The 17,609-nt window shown below is 58.6% G+C and overlaps 1 protein-coding gene across 4 annotated transcripts in view; it reads right to left on the bottom strand.

The window, feature by feature from the left end:
* The window catches only part of KIF21B (kinesin family member 21B), a 48,641-nt gene continuing 31,032 nt past the window's right edge, over positions 1-17,609 (bottom strand). Inside the window, exons 22-36 of one of the 4 annotated variants that reach the window (XR_004301548.1) lie at positions 17,134-17,299; positions 16,879-16,930; positions 16,633-16,690; positions 15,675-15,880; positions 15,522-15,596; positions 13,648-13,761; positions 11,923-11,961; positions 9,815-9,951; positions 8,703-8,883; positions 7,424-7,588; positions 6,963-7,080; positions 5,943-6,113; positions 5,214-5,413; positions 4,514-4,697; positions 1-4,079 (exon numbers count right to left, since the gene is read on the bottom strand). Coding sequence is in view for 2 of the 4 variants with exons in the window: in XM_032422172.1 (XP_032278063.1) it covers positions 4,025-4,079; positions 5,214-5,413; positions 5,943-6,113; positions 6,963-7,080; positions 7,424-7,588; positions 8,703-8,883; positions 9,815-9,951; positions 11,923-11,961; positions 13,648-13,761; positions 15,522-15,596; positions 15,675-15,880; positions 16,633-16,690; positions 16,879-16,930; positions 17,134-17,299 (1,737 nt within the window). In the remaining 2 variants the exon portion in view is untranslated. The remainder of the gene's footprint in view (positions 4,080-4,513; positions 4,698-5,213; positions 5,414-5,942; positions 6,114-6,962; positions 7,081-7,423; positions 7,589-8,702; positions 8,884-9,814; positions 9,952-11,922; positions 11,962-13,647; positions 13,762-15,521; positions 15,597-15,674; positions 15,881-16,632; positions 16,691-16,878; positions 16,931-17,133; positions 17,300-17,609) is intronic. The other 3 variants (XR_004301549.1, XM_032422172.1, XM_032422173.1) reach the window with 3 other exon arrangements.

Here is a 17,609-nt window from a genome sequence, read left to right as displayed (position 1 = left end):
TAACGGTCATTCGGGTTTTATTTATGACAACTTCTTAGAACACACACGTCCAGTCTAGGAACAGAAATGTACAGCATGAGGCTTAAATAACTTTCATACACTATGTACAATCATCGGCAGAAGTACAAAACATATATACATCTTGTGCTACAGCCACATAGCGAGGAGGGCATAAGCCAAACGAGACCCTGCAGCCTGGGCAGGGGTGATCCCTAGAAAAGAGCTGGTGGGCAGGGCGGGGCCCTGATTCACTTCAGGGGTCTTCTCTGACCCTTGGCTCTTCTTGGAGTAGTTCCCACTTCCCTGCAAAGCCCTCGGGACAAGGGTTCAAAAACCTGGACCAGGGTATGCTAAGGGTTGGGGGCTCATTGGAGTGCTGGGGCTGGGCAGGGGGTGGGGGCTAGAATGAAGATGCCATAGAACACAGAATTTTCCTTGTAGATTCTGTCCGTGCATGTAAGAGGGCTGTGAGGGATCCTGGGAACCAGGAGAGTAAGGCCAGGCTCAGGAAGGCCGGTGGGGCCACTGGCCAAGCCCCGGCTCCTGAGGCTGGGCCAGGATGCTGGGCTAAGCTAAGAGAGCGGTAAGCAGTTTCCTGTTTGGGATGGCAAACGGACAGATGCCACACGTTCGGGCCGCTGGGTGGGAAGAAACTCACTGCTCTTGCAGGGCAGGCCCTGCCCCCACAAACGTGATGGTGAACACGCTGGGCTCAGGCTGGGGCTGAACAGGCCGGGGGCTGTGCCCGCGCCCGGCCCAGACCGCATCAGAGGATGCCTCCGAGAGTTGGGATGGTCTACGTGAGGGAAGAGAGCGTTTCTAACTTCACAGCTGCGGCCTGCCCACGTCTCTGCCACACTGGGTGTCGTGGGAAAGTCCCAGCCACCGTCTTCCCTACGGTGGTTTTGTGCTTTAAACTGCCCTCTGCCCAGGCGACACCACCCCAGGTGGGCAGCAGGGCCAAACAAGAGAGGGCTGGAGCTGTAGTGATGGTGGGGGGGTAGGGAGACCACTCCCAGATCCGCAAGTGTCCCTTCCCAGACCCACAGAGGCACCCTGGCCACCTCAAAAGCCTGGGTGTGCCTTTCCTCTTCCTTGGCAATCTCCAAAGGCAACTCCAGGTGCTACCTTGGGGAATTCTGGCTGTCGTGCAGCGATCAGCTACTCACAGGAGAGCAAACACTGAACTGATTAATACTGAGAACAGAGCCTGGCCGGGGACTGTGCCGAGCAGGTGCACAGGCAGTAGGCTTCAAAAGCATTCGAGGGGGGCTCAGCCCTGGGGACAGGGAATGTGGCTCTGGGCTCCTTAGGCCCAGTAGGGCTGGGACCCAGCCTGGGCTCAGGCATTTAAAGACTTGGGGGTGTGGGGTCGAGAGAGGGAGCTAACTCCTGGGCCCACGCCTTCTGATGTGGCCGGGCCGGTGTTGGCCCTGGCTCAAGTCTGCAGATGGGCAAAGAAAAGTAAGTAGTATGACGAACCCCCCAGAATCAGGGCAAGTCACGGGCAGAGCCCTGGTCTGAGCGAGGAAACGCCCTCCCAGACCCGGACATACTCGGTCTAACTGTGGACAGAACCAAGCTGGGATGAGCCCCCTGGACCCAGGTCTGCCCAGGACACCTGCCACAAGCCTTGCTATTTGTGCTCAAATCACAACCATTTTGTGCTTCCAACCTTTAGGATGCTGGGGGCCTGCCCCCTAACTATGTACCTTGGACATCCCTGAAGGAGTAGGCAGAGATTCCAACGCTCTTGGAGCACAGCTTTTGGAAGGGCTCAGGGCTCCCGAGGGACTTCAAGTTTAGAGTCAATGATACTCGCCAGGACAGCAGAGCCGGCCTGCCATGAGGTAGCTGACCCATCAGAAAGAACAGGATGTGGGCAATGATGCTGAGCACCTCTCGCAGGCCGTAAGGTCACATCTCGCGCAGGAATGGGCCTCGCAGCTACAGTACCGTTCCCCGGGCTGGGGCAGCCCAGGCCCATGGGGGCAGCGCAGTCTTTTGTGTTTCTACGGTTTGTAAACAGTCATGCAGACAGAGTCTTACAGGTTGCAAGGTTGAAGCTTTCTGATCAGGTGGGGAGAAGGATGGGGAGGGGAAGAGGCGCTTGCTTCCACGTGGCCGAGGGAGCGGCCGGGCCCCCCGGGCTGGCTGAAGGAGGAGGGATTTCCGGCCATCGCAGACTGACTGTCCCAGGCTCCAGGAGGCCAGTATTCCAGGATGCGTGCTTCCTGCACACATCAGCTTACCCAGACTCCACCGCCGGGGCCGGCAGGGGCTGCTCGGAACGGGGGGAAGCAGGGCTGGGCCCTCAGGCCCCAGCAGGTGTTTTTCCCTTTCGCCGCTAGGACATCCTCCTCTGCCCTGTGTGCCACACTGGGGCCACACAGGGGGGGCTCCAATCCCCTGGCCAAACAGGCAGAGGCACAGAGGACAAACCCAGAGCTACCTCTGGAAGGTCTAAAAGTCACTGCATATCTCAGAACAGAGTTGGGGCTCCTGGCTACCAGACTGAGGACAGGAAGCACAGGACCAGTTAAGCATTGGAAAAACACTGTGGATAGGTTGGGGCGGAGGGATGTCCAGGGACTCCTCCCAAGGCCCGGTCCTGTAAATTCAGAATTGCCCCAACAGGGGGCGCGGGAACACGGATTTAACCACAGCCCCATGGCAAAAAGAAACTCAATGAATTCCTTCTTCACCGCTAATCTAAAAGGGGAGGGCCTCTTGCCCCATGCCAGCTTTAAGGCTTGAAAATGTGTCTCCTGAAAAACCAGAGAGAAAGAGGCCGGAAGGACTCCTGGCCCTGTTGGGGTGAAAATACAGGTGAGCGGGGAGGGGGCTGGGCCAGCCTCACCATCCAAGCCATCCTGGTAGACACAATCCTCTGAGCTGCTTCCTACATGGCCCACACAGGACTCTGGGAAGGGGGGCTCCTGGCCCTGGGCTGTGGGGTGGAGCTCCCCTGCCTTCTGGGGGCAGCGGGCACGGGACCCCGCGAGTGCAAAGACACGTGTGGTGCCCGCGGGCATGGCTGGTGTAAGGCTGCCCGGCATGAGTGCCAGGCCCCGGGGTGGAGGAAGGCACTGAAGCCTCAGGCGGCCTAGAGGTCAGGGTGCACTAGAATGGTCCCTAGGGGCAATGCTGGGGACGGGCCCGAGCTGCAAAGCGAACAGAGGAGGTGGCCCTGGAGGGCTGGTCGGGCAGATTCCCTTTGGGATTCCTGGCCCCCGAGTGCTGAGGGAAAGAACATTTGGGGAGAAACTTCAAGTCAGTTTCCAGGAGGCAACAGCAAAAGTAAAAATAAAAAAATAATAATAAATTAAATAGCTGAAGTATTTCTGACCATCTCCCCAAAGGAATTTTTCTAGCAGCTCTACCTTGGCCCCATTAGAAAGGGACCCCAAGGGATGGCTGGGGTCAACTGGGAATGGCTGTTGGTGGCCAAGGGGCTAAGGGTCAGCTGCAGGGCCCAGCTGCCAACACCTGGTTTCCATGGTTACCTGAGGACTATCATTTTGGGCTCAGAGGCAGGTGCAGCGGCTCCAGAGGCTGGATTAGGGGATAGAGGGGGAGGCCTGTTCATCGGAGGGGCAGGGCAGGGGCTGGGATGCTTCGCCTCCCCTACAGCTCCCTACGACTGGGCCAGAGGCTTAAGGAAGGGCATGGCCAGCTCAGCAGGAGAAAATGTGGCCAGAGGGAGGGCAAGGGGAGCCCGAGGGGCTGCAGGGAGAGAAATGAGAGGGGAAAATGCCCTTTGGCTTCACAGCTTAAATTCCTCCCCAACCTCTCTCCCCCCCCGCCACCCCAAGAGACAGGGGGTACAGTATCCCATAGGAAGGTCAAGGGAGAGGCAGGAGAGCAGGAGAGGGGCCACATCCGAGGCCCACACCCTCTGTCCCCAGGGCAGTTGGCCCTGTCAGACCACAGCTTCCCTTCTGTGCTGTCCAGGCTGCCGGGGGGCCGAGGGTCTGGGGGCCGTCCTCTGAAAGACAGCCAGGCTGAGGCCTGCCGTGTGCTCCTAGGCTGGGCCACCAGGTAACCGCCGCACGCTCCAGAACTTCACTGTCAGGTCACTGGGGTGGAGGACAGAGAGGGACTGGTCAGCTCTTAAAGTGGGCCCAGCTGCCTACCCCCAAAGTAAAGGATGGGCCGGATTCTCCAAACTCCCCGAATGTGGCTGGGGCCCAGGGACAAGCATTGCTGAGGATGAGGGCAGACTGCAGGGGCGGAGGGGTGGCTGGCTGCTGGGCAGAGGGAGAGGGCCTGTGGTCTCAAAGTCCCCAACAGAATTCTCGTCATGGGTTTTCATTGGTGCTGTTTTGTTTTGTCCAGGCCTGGATGCTCCCCCCTCTGCCTTCTGCCACCTGGCACCCCTCTCCTGGGGGTCTGTCCCGCTTGTCATGCTCGGAAGAGGAGGGTGGGAGGAAGAGCGGCAGGCGGGGCATTCAGTCCAGGCCAGGCAGGGCATGAAGGGAGAGTAGGGAGGAGGAGTAAAATAATCTCATACCGTTGAGAAGCAGCTCAGACCGAAGTGGAGAAAGAGAGGGAAGAGGAAAGAGGGGAGAATGACAGAGGAGGCGGGAGAGGAGGGTCAGGGCAGGGTGGTGGCTCGGCCCTTTATGGCCAGGACTCGGCGAGGAAGGCAGGGGGTGAGTCCGGGGACGTAATTCCACACCTTTACCCGGCAGTCACTGTTGGGGGAGAGAGGCAGAGAGGCAGAGAGGAGAGGCAGGAGGAGATGGGGAGGGAAAGGGAGGAGAGAAGGGACATAGTCGGACGTGAAGGAAAAAGAAGAGACCCCTCTGAGGAGCTCCCCTGTGGGGCAGAGGCCTGGGCATCCCCTGGATGGGGACCTGAGCTGGGGCAGGAGAGAGGCGGGTCCGGAGGGGGGGCAGGGCTGCTCTGTGGTCTGAGATACGTGGACGGGGGTAAAGACAGCTGGGGGGGGGGGGGGCTGCTGTGGGAAGGGCAGGAAAGGCCTGCAGACAGGTGGGTGAGTCCTGACCTGGGGCCCAGCACCTTCCTGCTCCCCTGCCCCTGGCGGGCACTCCTGGAGGGCTAGCACAGGCTAGCAGGCGCCGAGGGGTCTACTCCATGAGCCGAGCCTGTTGGGACAACTGCAGGGGCCCCAAGGCCCCCCAGCCTGCTCTGCCCACACCAGGGAGAGGGGCAGGGGACACACACAGACCTCTCCGCCTAGCACCCACCTGGAAGCAGTGAAGATGTGCTTGGCGTTGGTGCAGATGGCATTGATGGGGCTGTCGTGGCCCCTGATCTCGCCAATGGGTGTGAAGTTATCCACGTTCCAGACCTTGATGACGCCCGCACGGCAGGCGCTCAGCAGCATGGGGCGGCCCGGGACAAAGGCCAGGGCACACACCCAGTCCTTGTGTGCATTGGGGATTTGCTGCGGGAGGAGCAGAGCCAGTGAGGCCTGAGGGCAGTGCTGGGCGGGGGGGTGCTGGCAGGGGACACTACGCACAAGAAGGGCAGCTACCAGGCTCCCCTCTGCCTCTGGGGTCCCTGGGCAGGCAGACTGGCAGAGCACTGTCCAGGAGGCGGGCTGTGCGGGCCCACGCTGGGGACTGCAGAGGCCCAGAGATAGGTCCTTTGGTCTCCCACTCCGAGGCAAACCTAAGATCCTGCACTGGTGGAGAACCCTTCAGGCCTCGCAAGGGTAAACGCTCCAGGAAAGGGAACACAATGAGTGGCTGAGCTTTCAAGTCAAACCTGGGGGCTAAGAGCACCCCTTTCCAGAAAGCAGCTGCATACGGGAGAGTACAGGGGAGGCTGCAGGGGAGTGGACACAAAGCGGAAGAGGGTGGAGAATAGGCAGGCTGGGGGAGCTCTGGCCCAAGACCCTAGGTCCCCAAGGCCCTGCCTGGACTGGGGAATGGCCTTACCCTAGCCCACCCCTTCCCTCCCTCCCACCACACCTGGATGAGCTCCTGCTGCTCCAGGTCCCACTTCTTGATGCCATTGTCCCGGGAGCCACTGAATAGGACATCTCCCTGGATGGCAAGACACTCGATGCCATCATAGTGCGGGGGTTCAAAGTTGTGGGTGGGGCCAATGGTGCCCGTCACACACTCACCCAACTCGAACATCTGCAGGAGGAAAAACTGGTGGGGAGCGCCTGAGAGAGAAGGGGGAAGCTCCAGGGCCACCCACCTACTCTCACACAGCACGGTGGTCCCCGGGAGCCGGCAGACCCAGTGGCCTGACCCAGGCTGGTAGCCCTGGCCCTGGGGGAGAGGAGCTTCCCCAGCAGGAGAGGGCTCCTAGAGGGGCACTGCTTCTTCTTGGGGATAGAGGACTCTGAAGGCTTGGGTCTTGACCCTTCCTACGGGGACTGGAGCAGACTGGCTTAATAAGTTAATGCAGGGGGTGAACCCACAGCTCAACATGCAGCTCATATGGAGAAAGGTAGGTTTGGGGTGTGAACCTCCTTTTCAATTTCTTTTATTTTTAAGTTAATATAATATTAGCTGTACTTGAAACACAAACATTATCATACCAACCACCCTCTGTTTCTCTACTTCCCAGTTTCTGACTGTGTCCATGTGGTTTGCAATGACATAATCGGGGAGCAAACGGAATTAGTGTTGTTTGCTATCCTTTGTGTTTTGTTCACATTTTCTCAGTTCAGTAGATGCACTGCAACCTGCTCAGTGGGTTTTCCCTAACTGACGTGACTGCTACTCGCCCTTAGACATTTAGGTTATTTTCAATTCTGCACCATTTACAAAATATCGCTGCAATCTACTTTCTGCACACACACACCTCCTTGCCTCTTTGGGGTGATTTCTTCAGCATAAATCCCCAGAAGTCTCATTATTTTTCCTGAGGGCTCCCAAGGCCCCAGAGGGAAGGGGTGGAGGAGGGCAGGAGGAACGCAGAGAATGTCCCCCCCTCCGCCGCCCCAGGCCTCAGAGGGAGGAGGCCTTCTCAGGTACCTTAACGTAGTGGTCCTTGGAGCCGGTCACCACCAGGTCATGCTGGCTGGCGGTCTGGGTGACGGTCAGGCACATCACAGGGCCGATGTGGCCAGTCAGCTTGCCAACCGGCTGGAACCTGTGGTGGGGAGAGGCCCGGCCGGTGGGGGGACACGGATCAGGGGGGACCCTGGTTTGTGGGGCCTGGTGGGGGAGGTCTGCCCTGGAATGAGTTGGTCTGGCCAGGGCACTCTGCCTCCCTCAACGCAAGACCAAGGACCAAGATATCAGCTGCCCGGTGTCCCAGGGGCCTTGGAAGACAAGGGTGCGGTATCCCAGAGCCGAGACCCAAGCCCAACAGCAGACGGAAACAGAGGAGCACGGGGGTCTGCCAGCCCTGATGGGCGGCATCCACAGCGGAGACCCGCGGACCCCCCTCTAGCCACACCAAGCCCTCCGCGGCGCCACGCGCGTCCCCTGACCTGCTGAGCTCCCAGATGCGGACGGCGTTGCCCGAGGCAGCGTAGAGCATGGTGCCTGAAGGGCTGAGGGCGATCTGGTTGATCTGGTGCTCCCCCTGAGCACTGGCGATAGCGCGGGTGGATGTGGCGGCACAGGCGTCCCCGGAGGTCACCTGGCCCGAGGACCTGCCGCAAGCAAGGACAGCAAGGTCAGAGATCAAAGCAGTCCATCCACACAGGCCAGGAAAGCAATCAAACCTCCCTCAGACCAGGCCTGATACCCCGGTTTTTCCAGGAAGCCTTCCCTGACTGACAGAGGGGAGCGAAACTCCTCCTGGAAGTTTCTGCTAGATAGCAGAAGAAGGCAGATAGCACCACGGCCAGCAGAAAAGTCCCTGTCCCTGAGCTGGGCTTGTGGAAACCACTTAATCTCTCTGAGTCCCAGTTTCCTCCTCTGTAGAAAGAGGTGATAATACCCATTCTGTTTACTCTGCTTCTTTTGTTTTTTAAAAATAAAAGACTACTTTTTTAGAGCAGTTATGGGATCACAGCAAAACTGAGGGGGCCCCACAGCCTCCCCCAGCATCGCCATCCCCACCAGAGGGGGGCGTTTGTTACAGCTGACACGTCATCATCACTGCGGGCCGCAGGTGACATGGGGGCTCGCTCATGCTGTATGCTCCATGGGTCTGGACAAACGCGTAGTGCCCATATCCACCATTACAGTGTCAGAGGAGTTTCACCGCCCTCAAAACCCCCTGTGCTTACTCTTTTTTGAGGATCAAGTTAAAGAACCGATGATGGTTTATCACGGAAACATCAGGATGAAGCATGGCTCCTGCTAGGAAACAGTTTCATTCTGCAGGGGCCCTGGTCTCACTTCCGTCCCCCACATGTCCGTCCGCCTGAGACCGTCAGGGTCAGGGATGAGAACCGGCTCGGGTGGCCCATTTACGCAGACAGGTGGCCAGTGTGGCTTCAGAGTCTGCCGCTGCCTGCTGGCCCCACGCTGGTTCCCAGCTTCCCTTTTGGACTCATAGGGGGATACCCAGCACAGCCCAGGGCCAGGGCCTGGGAGGCTAAGATGAAGCAGGGGTGGGGGGAAGGGGGGCAAGCAGGCCAAAGGCTCACCCAAGCTGCTGCCCCGGACACAGCGACCCCACCTTGTCCCTTAGAGTCAGGTCGAGTCCCATAAGGGCCTCTGTGCCTGTGTAGCCGGACTGGACTGTACGGAGCAGGTCACCTGGGTTGGGCATTGGGACCCAGCCCACCGCTGAGAGCCAGCTCGGGGAGTACCTACGTGAGGGTCCGAATGCACTTGGCCGAGTCCCGGATGTCCCACACCTTGATGTAGGAGGTAGACACGGAGAACACAAGCCCGGAGTGACTGCAGTACTTGATGGACACCACGTTGTTGGGGTGGCCCTTTAGGGCCGCGATCTCCTGGCCCGTGACCAAGTTCCACATCTTACAGCTGCGGTCTGTGAGGGACAGGGAGAGAACCATGGGGAGGGCAGATGCCAGTTAGCAGGGGCCAGGTCACGCACGCTCCCCCTACACAGGGACTGTGGCGGTTGGGGGAGATGGTCCAGAGACATCTAGGGGGAGAAGCCCTAGGTCTGAGGGAGAGAAAGATGCGCCCGGGCATGCTCACGTGGTGTGTATGCACACAGAGAAACTCAGGAGAGAAGTCGGTCAGAACTTTAGACCAGGGTTTCTCAAGCAAACTCTGGACAAACACCAGAGTTCTGTGTGTGTTGCCAAGGTGCCCTGGGCTAAAATGAAATTCTTCAGCTTCTGGTGCTCCTCCTACAACTGCTAATAGCTGACAAAATTAATGAACAAATGGGAAGCACATCTTATGGGGAAAACTTGGAATCAATCAATCACACCCAGATTAACAACTCGGCCCCCTCTCGCCATGCAAATAAAGATAATAATTGTCTTTCTAGTAACACGTCTACTGTAGAGCTGTCTTTTCCGCTGGTAAAATGTTTCTGATTTTGTTGCTGAGATTAAGGAATCATGACTTTGTGGGGTCCTGCTGCCAAGATCATAGGGATTTCTTAGTTGGAAGTGCTGGGGTGTATGTCGGTGGGGGGTAGTAGTGTTGGGGGACTGGGATGAGCAGACAAGGTGGGGCACCTGAAAAGCTTCCTGAAGTTTCTGAGGGAGGTTTGGAAGGAAGTGCTGGATGGGGCCACCAGGGTCAGCTACGAGGGAAGACTTGGTCAGGGGCACCCAAGATGGGGAGCCTTGAGCCAAGGCAAGAGACATGAGACAAGTAGACAAGCCGACCCCACATCCTCAGCTCACAGGGGGCTGTGTTTTCGTGTTCACAGCCCACTCTGGCACAGGAAGCAGGGATGGGTGAGACCCTAACCTTACCTGGCCAGTCTGGGTTCTACCCACCCTTGGATCCTGTAAACAGTAGCTCGTCTGTGGCATCCAGGCAGAGGATGGGCTTGGTGTGGCCCTCGGCCATGGAGACGCACTGCAGCGGGGCTGTCCTCGCACCCTTGGCTCCTCCAACGGGGATGATGATGCCCCTTCCCAGGAGAGAGGGAGAAAGGGGGCACCTGTCAGCCAGCGAGACTGAGGCCAGGTTGAGTGAGGTACGCAGGTAAGAGGGGAACAGAACCGACAGGGGACTAAGGCCTAACGAAGGAGACTCCGGAGACTCCAGCCCAATGCCATCAATGCTGAGAGCTGGGAATAGGCTGTGCAGGTGGGGGAGGGCCTGTCAGTCACCACCCTGAGCACGCCTGGGGGAGCAAGCTGCGGGCAGGAAGAAGGAGACACGGGCCCTGCCTGGGGGGGTTGAGGGGGGGAGTGGTGGAAGCTCCCATCTGATGCCTGCCTGACCCAGATCCTGAGCCCTAAGTGCCCGCAGGCCCCAGCCAGGCAGGGCAGAGGCCTGAGGGCTGGACTGGCTCCTGCAGCTGCTCTGGCTCCTCCCTGCTGCTGCGATGGAAGGGGCGAGGCGAGGGGTGCAGGGAGGGAGCATGCTCAGGCTGTCAGCCTCCCAGCCCCTCCGTGCCAGTGTATCCATCCGTCGGCGACTTCTTCTGGGGCTGGCCCCTCCCCAGCAGAGACATACACATACACTCCCCCAACACATGAACCCCTTCGGGACCTGCACGGTCAGACCCGTGGCTGTCACTTACAAAGGCCAAAGTCCCTTTAGGGGCCCCCAGCTCAGCTCTGAGTTAGGGACGTCCAGGGTCCCCTAGGGAATGAGGCCATATGCACATGGGAAAGCACCTCCTGGCTTCCCATGAACACTCTGGGAGGGAGAATGAGGCTTGTCCTCAGCGAACAGGAGGATTGTGTTACATCGGCCTCCTGGAGGTTCTGGGGAATGATCTTTTCTCAGTGAGGGTCTTTTGGAATGAGGCCCTGGCCAAATTATGTGCAGGTCTGAAAATATGTTCTAGTTCTTTCCCAAAGAGAATGCTGTTCCTGACACTGATTCTGTGGCCTCCGCTCTGCTGAAATGACCAGTGTCCCACCCATAGTGCTTCTCACAGCCCCCACAGACGCAGCCAGGCCCCCTGCCAGGCCAGCAGTCAGCTAGATGTCACACGCAAGTGACCCACCCCCGAGCTGCCCCAGCTCCCCGCTTCCGACCCTGCTGTGTGGCGGTGGAAAGAGCCCGGACTGCTGTGGGAAGTTCATCACCAGGCTAACCCTCCTCCCTGACGGAGGCTGGGAAGCTGGCTGGCTTCTGGTGCTGGCGAAGCCTTGCTGCCCGGAGGCAGGTTTGCAAAAACGTCAACAGCCAGGCCAGGAGGCGCGCTGAGCAGTGGGCACCGTGCGCGAGCTGGAGACAGCTCTGAGCCCAGCGCCGACCCACTCCTCGCGGTGGGGTGCTGTGCTGGGGTGGCTGGGGAAACCGTCCTCTGCTCATCCCAAAAGCTGGGAAGGGAGGAGGTCTCCTGGCGCTCCGGGGCCACGAGCCCGGGGGATGTGGGCAGCAGGCCCGCCCCCTCGATGCTCCTCCCAGAGGAGCTGAAAAAGCACACCTGACCGGCACAAGCTGAGCAAGTCACAAGGATGCAGCCACCAGCACCCAGCCAGCTGGGCCCCGCAGGCCCCCAGGCTTGTCCGCACCCCCGCCCCTTACCCCAAGCCCTCCGCGGAGCTCAGTCCCAGCCCCAGCCCACCCCAGGCTCCCATGCTCTCCCCCTCCCTGCCCAGGTGACAAGAAGAGAACAGCGTCTGTGGCAAGCAACTGTGCGCCCCTCCCCAAGCGCCCAGCTCCAGCCGGGCCTGGCCAGTGTGAGGCCACGCGGCGACCCTGAGAGGGAGGAACCACGGCGGGGGGGGGGGGGGGGGGGGGGGGGGGGGGGGGGGGGGGGGGGGGGGGGGGGGGGGGGGGGGGGAAGGCAGGCCAGGGAGGAGGGCCGCATGCTGAGGACTCGGGTGTGCAGGCGGGAGGGGCTGTGCAGCAAGAGGCAGAGAGGGGGGAGTAGAGAGTGAGAGCTGGGGAGCCAACACGGGAGACATTCTGTGTGTACCTCAGGACCTCCGACAAAGAGGAGTCGCTGTCATCAGACCTGGGGAGGGCAGAAAATTAGCTGGATTAGGGGAGAGAGGAAAACACACGAAGGGACGGCAGAGGCAGCAGCAGCGTGGGAGGTCAGAGGGCAGGTTATTCTCTTCGAGGGCAGCAGGGAGACGCAGAGGGTCAGGGCGCTAAGGGACAGCAGGAGAGGAGGTGGGGAGGGGCGGGGGTCCCTTGGCTACCAGGGTAGGAGTGAGGAGGGGACCACGGGAGTTGTGGGAGTGCCAGCCCCACACTCCGGAGAGACGTCTCAGTTCGTGGGCCGTTGGCTGGTTCCAAGCCCCCGGCTGCCCCATCGTACAAGCTGGGGGCACCCTGCCCTGCCCCAGCAATGCTCCTACATGCCTGAGGCCAAAGGAAGCCATGCCTGCTCCTACTTCTCCCCAGGAGCTGACTCCTTCCAGCCATTCCTCAGGGACTGTCCCCAGCAAGCCCACTGGGCTATACCTAGGAGCTGGGCCTGCACCACACATGGGCCCCAAGACCTGGCCCACTGGAGAGGACCACCAGGCCGGAAGGGCCAGAGTCCCACCTCAGTGCTTCCAGAAAAGGGACCTATTGATTGCAAACATATGGTGGGCGGGCGGTGCCCTGGTTGGCATGGTCCAGGTTTGGTACCCTCCTCCCGAAATGGGGACTGAGCCAAGGTGGGTCTGGGGAGGGAGCAGTATTTTGACCGAGCCAGAGATGTCTCTGTGGGGAAGGGCTGATGTCAGGTGCCAGCTGCAGGAACTGGCACTTTCTAGCCTAGGCTCCCCAGAACAACAGCACTGCACCCCTCCTCCCTGCCAGGGTAGAGAAACTTTTAGGGAGCCAAGAGAGGAGCCCTCTCGGAGGCTGCAGAGAGTGGGAGAGGGCCAGAGCGGGGTCCAGAGTGTAGGGAGCATGGAGGGGAGCATATGGAGGCTAGGATACCCCCTCTCCCAAGGCAGAGTCCCACTATTAGGAACGTATGATGGAGCAGGTCAGAAGCCCCGGGTTCTGGGCCCAAGTCCTCCAATTTCTAGGTGAATGAATGTCCTTGGGCCTCTTTAAGCCTCATTTCCACTTCTGTAAAATAGGGAAGACAGTTCTCATGGCTGATGTGCAGTCCACACGAATCACATATACGAAAGCAGGATGCACAACGAAGTGCCTTCTGAATTCACAGGACTGCCCTTAACCCCCGCTGTACTCTCCATGGTCACAGTGGCCCGACAGGAGCTGTACTTACAGCTGGGCCGACCCTGCCGCACAAAGGCAATAGGGGTCCCTTTCTGCCGGGACAGAAGGGCCCCTGGGGCCTCATCTGAGCATCTGCGGCAGGGAGGGAGTGGCTGAAGTTGAAGGAAGGGGTTTCAGAGAAAAATCCAAGAGTCAAAGAAGCAGCAGAGGAGGATTCAAGGCTCAGTTAGTGAGTCCCTGTGGGGGGCCTGACCTGCACGCACATCCCCACCTGCCTGCCCCCCATCCCTGTGGCTTCCTTCTTGCCCTCTCCTGAGGTCCCAGCATGCTGGGGGGAAGGAAGGGTCCACGGTTAGAACAGAAAGGGCAGAGATGCCCGCAGGGGCGCTTCAGAGCCTCATCTCTCGGAGAGGCTGGGACAGCGTGGTTAGGGGCCGCCCGGCTGTCCCAGCCCTGCCGCGGCAAGGATCAGCCCACCTCATCCACACCCTCCCCGGCCCGTCCTGGCTCTTACTTGTCCAGTGCTGAGCCTTGGCTCTGATTACTGGTGAGACGAGAAAAGACGTTCCGGTCGTTGCGGGGCCGAGTAGGAGGGGACGAGGGCGGCGTGAATCCCACATCCGTGGACCTGGTGAGCAGGGACAGAGCAGCATCTGTGAGTGAGCAAACCCCCACAGGCTCACACCCACACAGTGCTTCCAGCACCACCTTCTGTCCGGGGTTGGAAGGCCCACAGGGCAGGGCCTGCTCTGCAGCAGTCTGAGAGCCCAGCTCCGGATTCAGCTCCCAGATGCTGTTCGGAGACAGCCCGTCGTCGTTAGTCATGGATGCCATACTTGGGAATTCACCTGCTCATTACAGTGTATTAGTAATCCCAGATTAACTCTCACAGTGCTTTGGGGGTCATTCCCAGACATTGAGCAGAGCAGCGAAAAATCCAAGTCCCCATATGCACACGTTCCCAGTGGAGGTCAAATGAGGCGACGCTCTGCCCGCCTGCTCTCATGCTGTCAACAACTGGCCTTCCTGTGGTCTATTTAGGGTCATGTTTTTTGCATTTTTGTGCTTTTCACTGGTGATTCACTGTTTAGAAAACGCCCCCAAAGCATAGTGCCGAAGAGCTGTCTGGCACGTGTCTAAGCCCATGAAGGCTGTGCTGGGTCTTATGGAGAAAATACATGTGTTAGAAAAGCTTCATCCAGGAGTGAGTTGTGATGCTGTTGGCTACGAGTTCAATGTTAATGAATCAACAATATATATTAACTAAGGTGCCTTTAAACAGAAACACACATAGAGCAAAGTTCTGTATTGATTGGCTGATGAACTGTTGTGACCAGGAGCTCTCAGGAACCTAAGCCCATACTTCCCCAGGAGCAGTGGTTCCGTATCTGCTAATTCAGTGTTCACAGTGGCTTGATAAGAACATAAGTACTGTGAATACTGAGGATTCACTGTATCAACATGGAAGAGTCGAAGACTTCGTTGCACCACCCCATTCCAATAGCGCAACAGCCCTCTCTTCAGAAAGTTGTTGTCAGGTTTGGCCTAAAGCCTCCCTTCCTTTGAAGAGTCTTCATGAGTTCAGCCTAAGTCTCTCAGACTGCAGCTGAAGTGTGTTCTCTCAGTTCACGGGTGAAGTGACGGTCTACGAGGTCCCAAGTATATGGCTATCTATGCAACTCCTCCCCACCAAAGGCCCCCACCGCAAGCCACGGGCATGGGCATCTGTCCAGGCTTCGGATAGGAGGGAGGCCTGGTAGCCTGAGCAAGTCCTCCTGCCTCCCACCAGGTCAGGCGGCAAGAGGTCATCTTGAGCCCCTGCTCTGTTACTACTTAGTTGTGGGACCTGGAGAAAGCCATCGAACCTCTCTGAAAATTAAGTGCATGGACCAGATGACCCTAGGAGGCATCTGGTGATCTGAAGAAGCTCTGTGGGTCCTGGTCCTATGTGTGGCTGACCAATTAGAGACTGGTCCACTGTTCTGCAATCATCTCCTGGTTTTTCTTTAAACGTCTACACTCTTCTCACATGACAAGAACTTAGAAAGGGCTGAGGCCTCCCAAGGACCCCTGGTCATGAAAAGGAGCTGAAGCACATCAGCACGATGACTAGTTTAAGCCACTACAAAGCCACCAACATTGAGCCCACATCAGCCAACAGTTTTTGGCAGCGGGCTTAGCCATCCAGTTCAAGGTGCTTATGGAGATTATGTTTCCTGAGCCCATGCCTGACAAGATGGGGAAGGGATCACTGGAGGGAGCGGAATGACTTAGTGATACTGGCCCGGATTAAAGTAGGCACGATGACCTCCGGAGTAGAACATCACAGCGACTCATGCACCCCAGGATGGCCGTGACTCTGGTGTAGGTTCGGAAACATGCTCTCACCTGATGGGCTGCCCTCGGTCATACGACTTCCTTCGGGTCAGAGGGGATGTCTCCGTGCCTCTAGACTGCCGGGGGCTAGAACAGAAGGGTCCCGTGAGGCCCAGACCTGACTCCCTGCCCACCCTGACCCACACCCCCGGCTCCCCTCCTTACAAAGTGCTGCCTCTGGTGGGCAGGCTGATAGTGCGTGAGACCTTGTCCCGGTAGTAGGGGTCTCGGATGGAGAAGCCCACTCCGTTCTCTTTGATCTCAACAAGGGAGGCCAGGGACTTGGTGATGTTCTTGGTGGAGATATCCAGCGGGGGACCCAGGCACTCGGCTGACACAGCCTTCATTTGGGCAGACAGCTTGGGCTCACCCTGGGAATGGAAGGACTACAGTGAACCAACTTGCCCAAACATAAAGGAGGGCCGGGGGAATTCTAATGAAGGAAATAATGCCTCTTGGCCTGTGGTAGAACCACTGATGGAAGATCCAGGAGAATAGCACCCAGAGACCCTCTCTCGAGGCTTCTAGAGAAGCCAAAGCAACTAAAAGGGTTTTACTGCCCTTCTTCAGATTCTGCACACACAGAATGCTCAGACTGACCTCTTTGCTGGTCACCACCTAATCAGTTTATCCAAAAACTATGCACAATTCACTGTTCCCCCCCACCCTTCTCTGTTTAATAAATCCTGTTTCTTAGTTCAGACTAATAACTGATCCCTCGTTGGCGGGTGAACTACCCCAGTGTTGACTCCCATACTGTTGGATCAGTAATCTGCATGCAGAATAACTAAAGGTCTAGACTTAGTCTTTGACCCAGAGCATGAGGCAGAGTCTTAGGTGGGGAATGCGGAGATTTTTGAAAGCAGGGCCTCTGGCTCTGGTGACATCACTAGGCAGTGACTCCAGCCATTCCTCCCACCTTCCACACACCTCAAAAAGAATGGGTTATAACCGGTTACATATCTGGGCACCTCCCAGTTCCAGCCAGGGCACCTCCATCCCAGATGGAGGCAATACTGGGTCAGGGCAGGGAGGTGAGGGCAGAGGCACAGGAAGGTGGAGACCAGGCTGTGGGGAGACTGGCCCTGCTGCAGCCTACCATCTGCCTTCCCGTGGTACTCACCTTGAACTTGAAATCATCATGGCTGGTGGAACCTTTCATGGTGAATGACTGGGAGAAGCTAAGGAAGAAGCAGAGGGAGTTCAGGATCCTGAGAGCCTATGCTCTGGCTCTCTGAGCCTTAGACTCGTGGGTTTCAAAGAGCCCCCAAATCAAGGCTTAGCCCTGGGATCCTACGGCAACCCGCCACCCCCAGCCCCAGGTTCATGCTCTGTGAGCTGACCTCTCCCTCTTGCCTTGGAAACTCACCTCCCCTCAGAGAACTCTGAGATCTCCTCATCCGTGCTGGCGTAGCCATTCTCTGGGGAGGGAGGAGGGAGGAGGGTTGAGAGGCCCCAACAGAGTGAGGGGAGAGGGGGTGGCCTCCTCCCACATCTCATCCACTGGCATCAGACTGGGGCTCCTGAGGGAGTTCTGGGGAGGGGAGGGTCCCCCCAGGGGTTGGAGCTAGGGAGCACTGGGAGAACCCAGGAGCCTCGAGGCCTCTGCCCGCAGCCACCATACCCTGCTGCACATTGTAGATGAGGGCCTGCAGCTCTGGGTGCGCCTCCGCCTTCTCTCGTAGGGCATCCAGGAGCAGGTGGTTCTGAGAAGAACCTGCTATGTCTGTCTGCCTCAGCCGTCCCTCCAGCAGCCGGATCTGGGCCTCCTTCTGTGCCACTTGTAGCCCCTGGGGGCGGAGAGCCAGGCCTGAGGTCCCCCTCCGCAGCCTGGGATTGTGAGTACCCACATCACCACCCCCACACAACCTGCTCCCGTGACACCCTGGGGGGTGCCCCTCCCCAACACCACCCTCGAACCTGCCCCAGAGCCGGGCTAAGTCCCTGACATCACCCTCATACCTGCCCCAGAGCCGGGCTAAGTCCCCAACATCACCCTCGTACCTGCCCCAGAGCCGGGCTAACTCCCCAACATCACCCTCGAACCTGCCCCAGAACTGGGCTAACTCCCCGACATCACCCTCGTACCTGCCCCAGAGC

This window comes from Phoca vitulina, unplaced genomic scaffold, assembly GCF_004348235.1.
Source record: "Phoca vitulina isolate PV1807 unplaced genomic scaffold, GSC_HSeal_1.0 scaffold26, whole genome shotgun sequence".
NCBI classification, from domain to species: domain Eukaryota; kingdom Metazoa; phylum Chordata; class Mammalia; order Carnivora; family Phocidae; genus Phoca; species Phoca vitulina.
The sequence above is the reverse complement of the archived record's forward strand: the minus strand, read 5'-3'. Positions and strand labels throughout refer to the sequence as shown.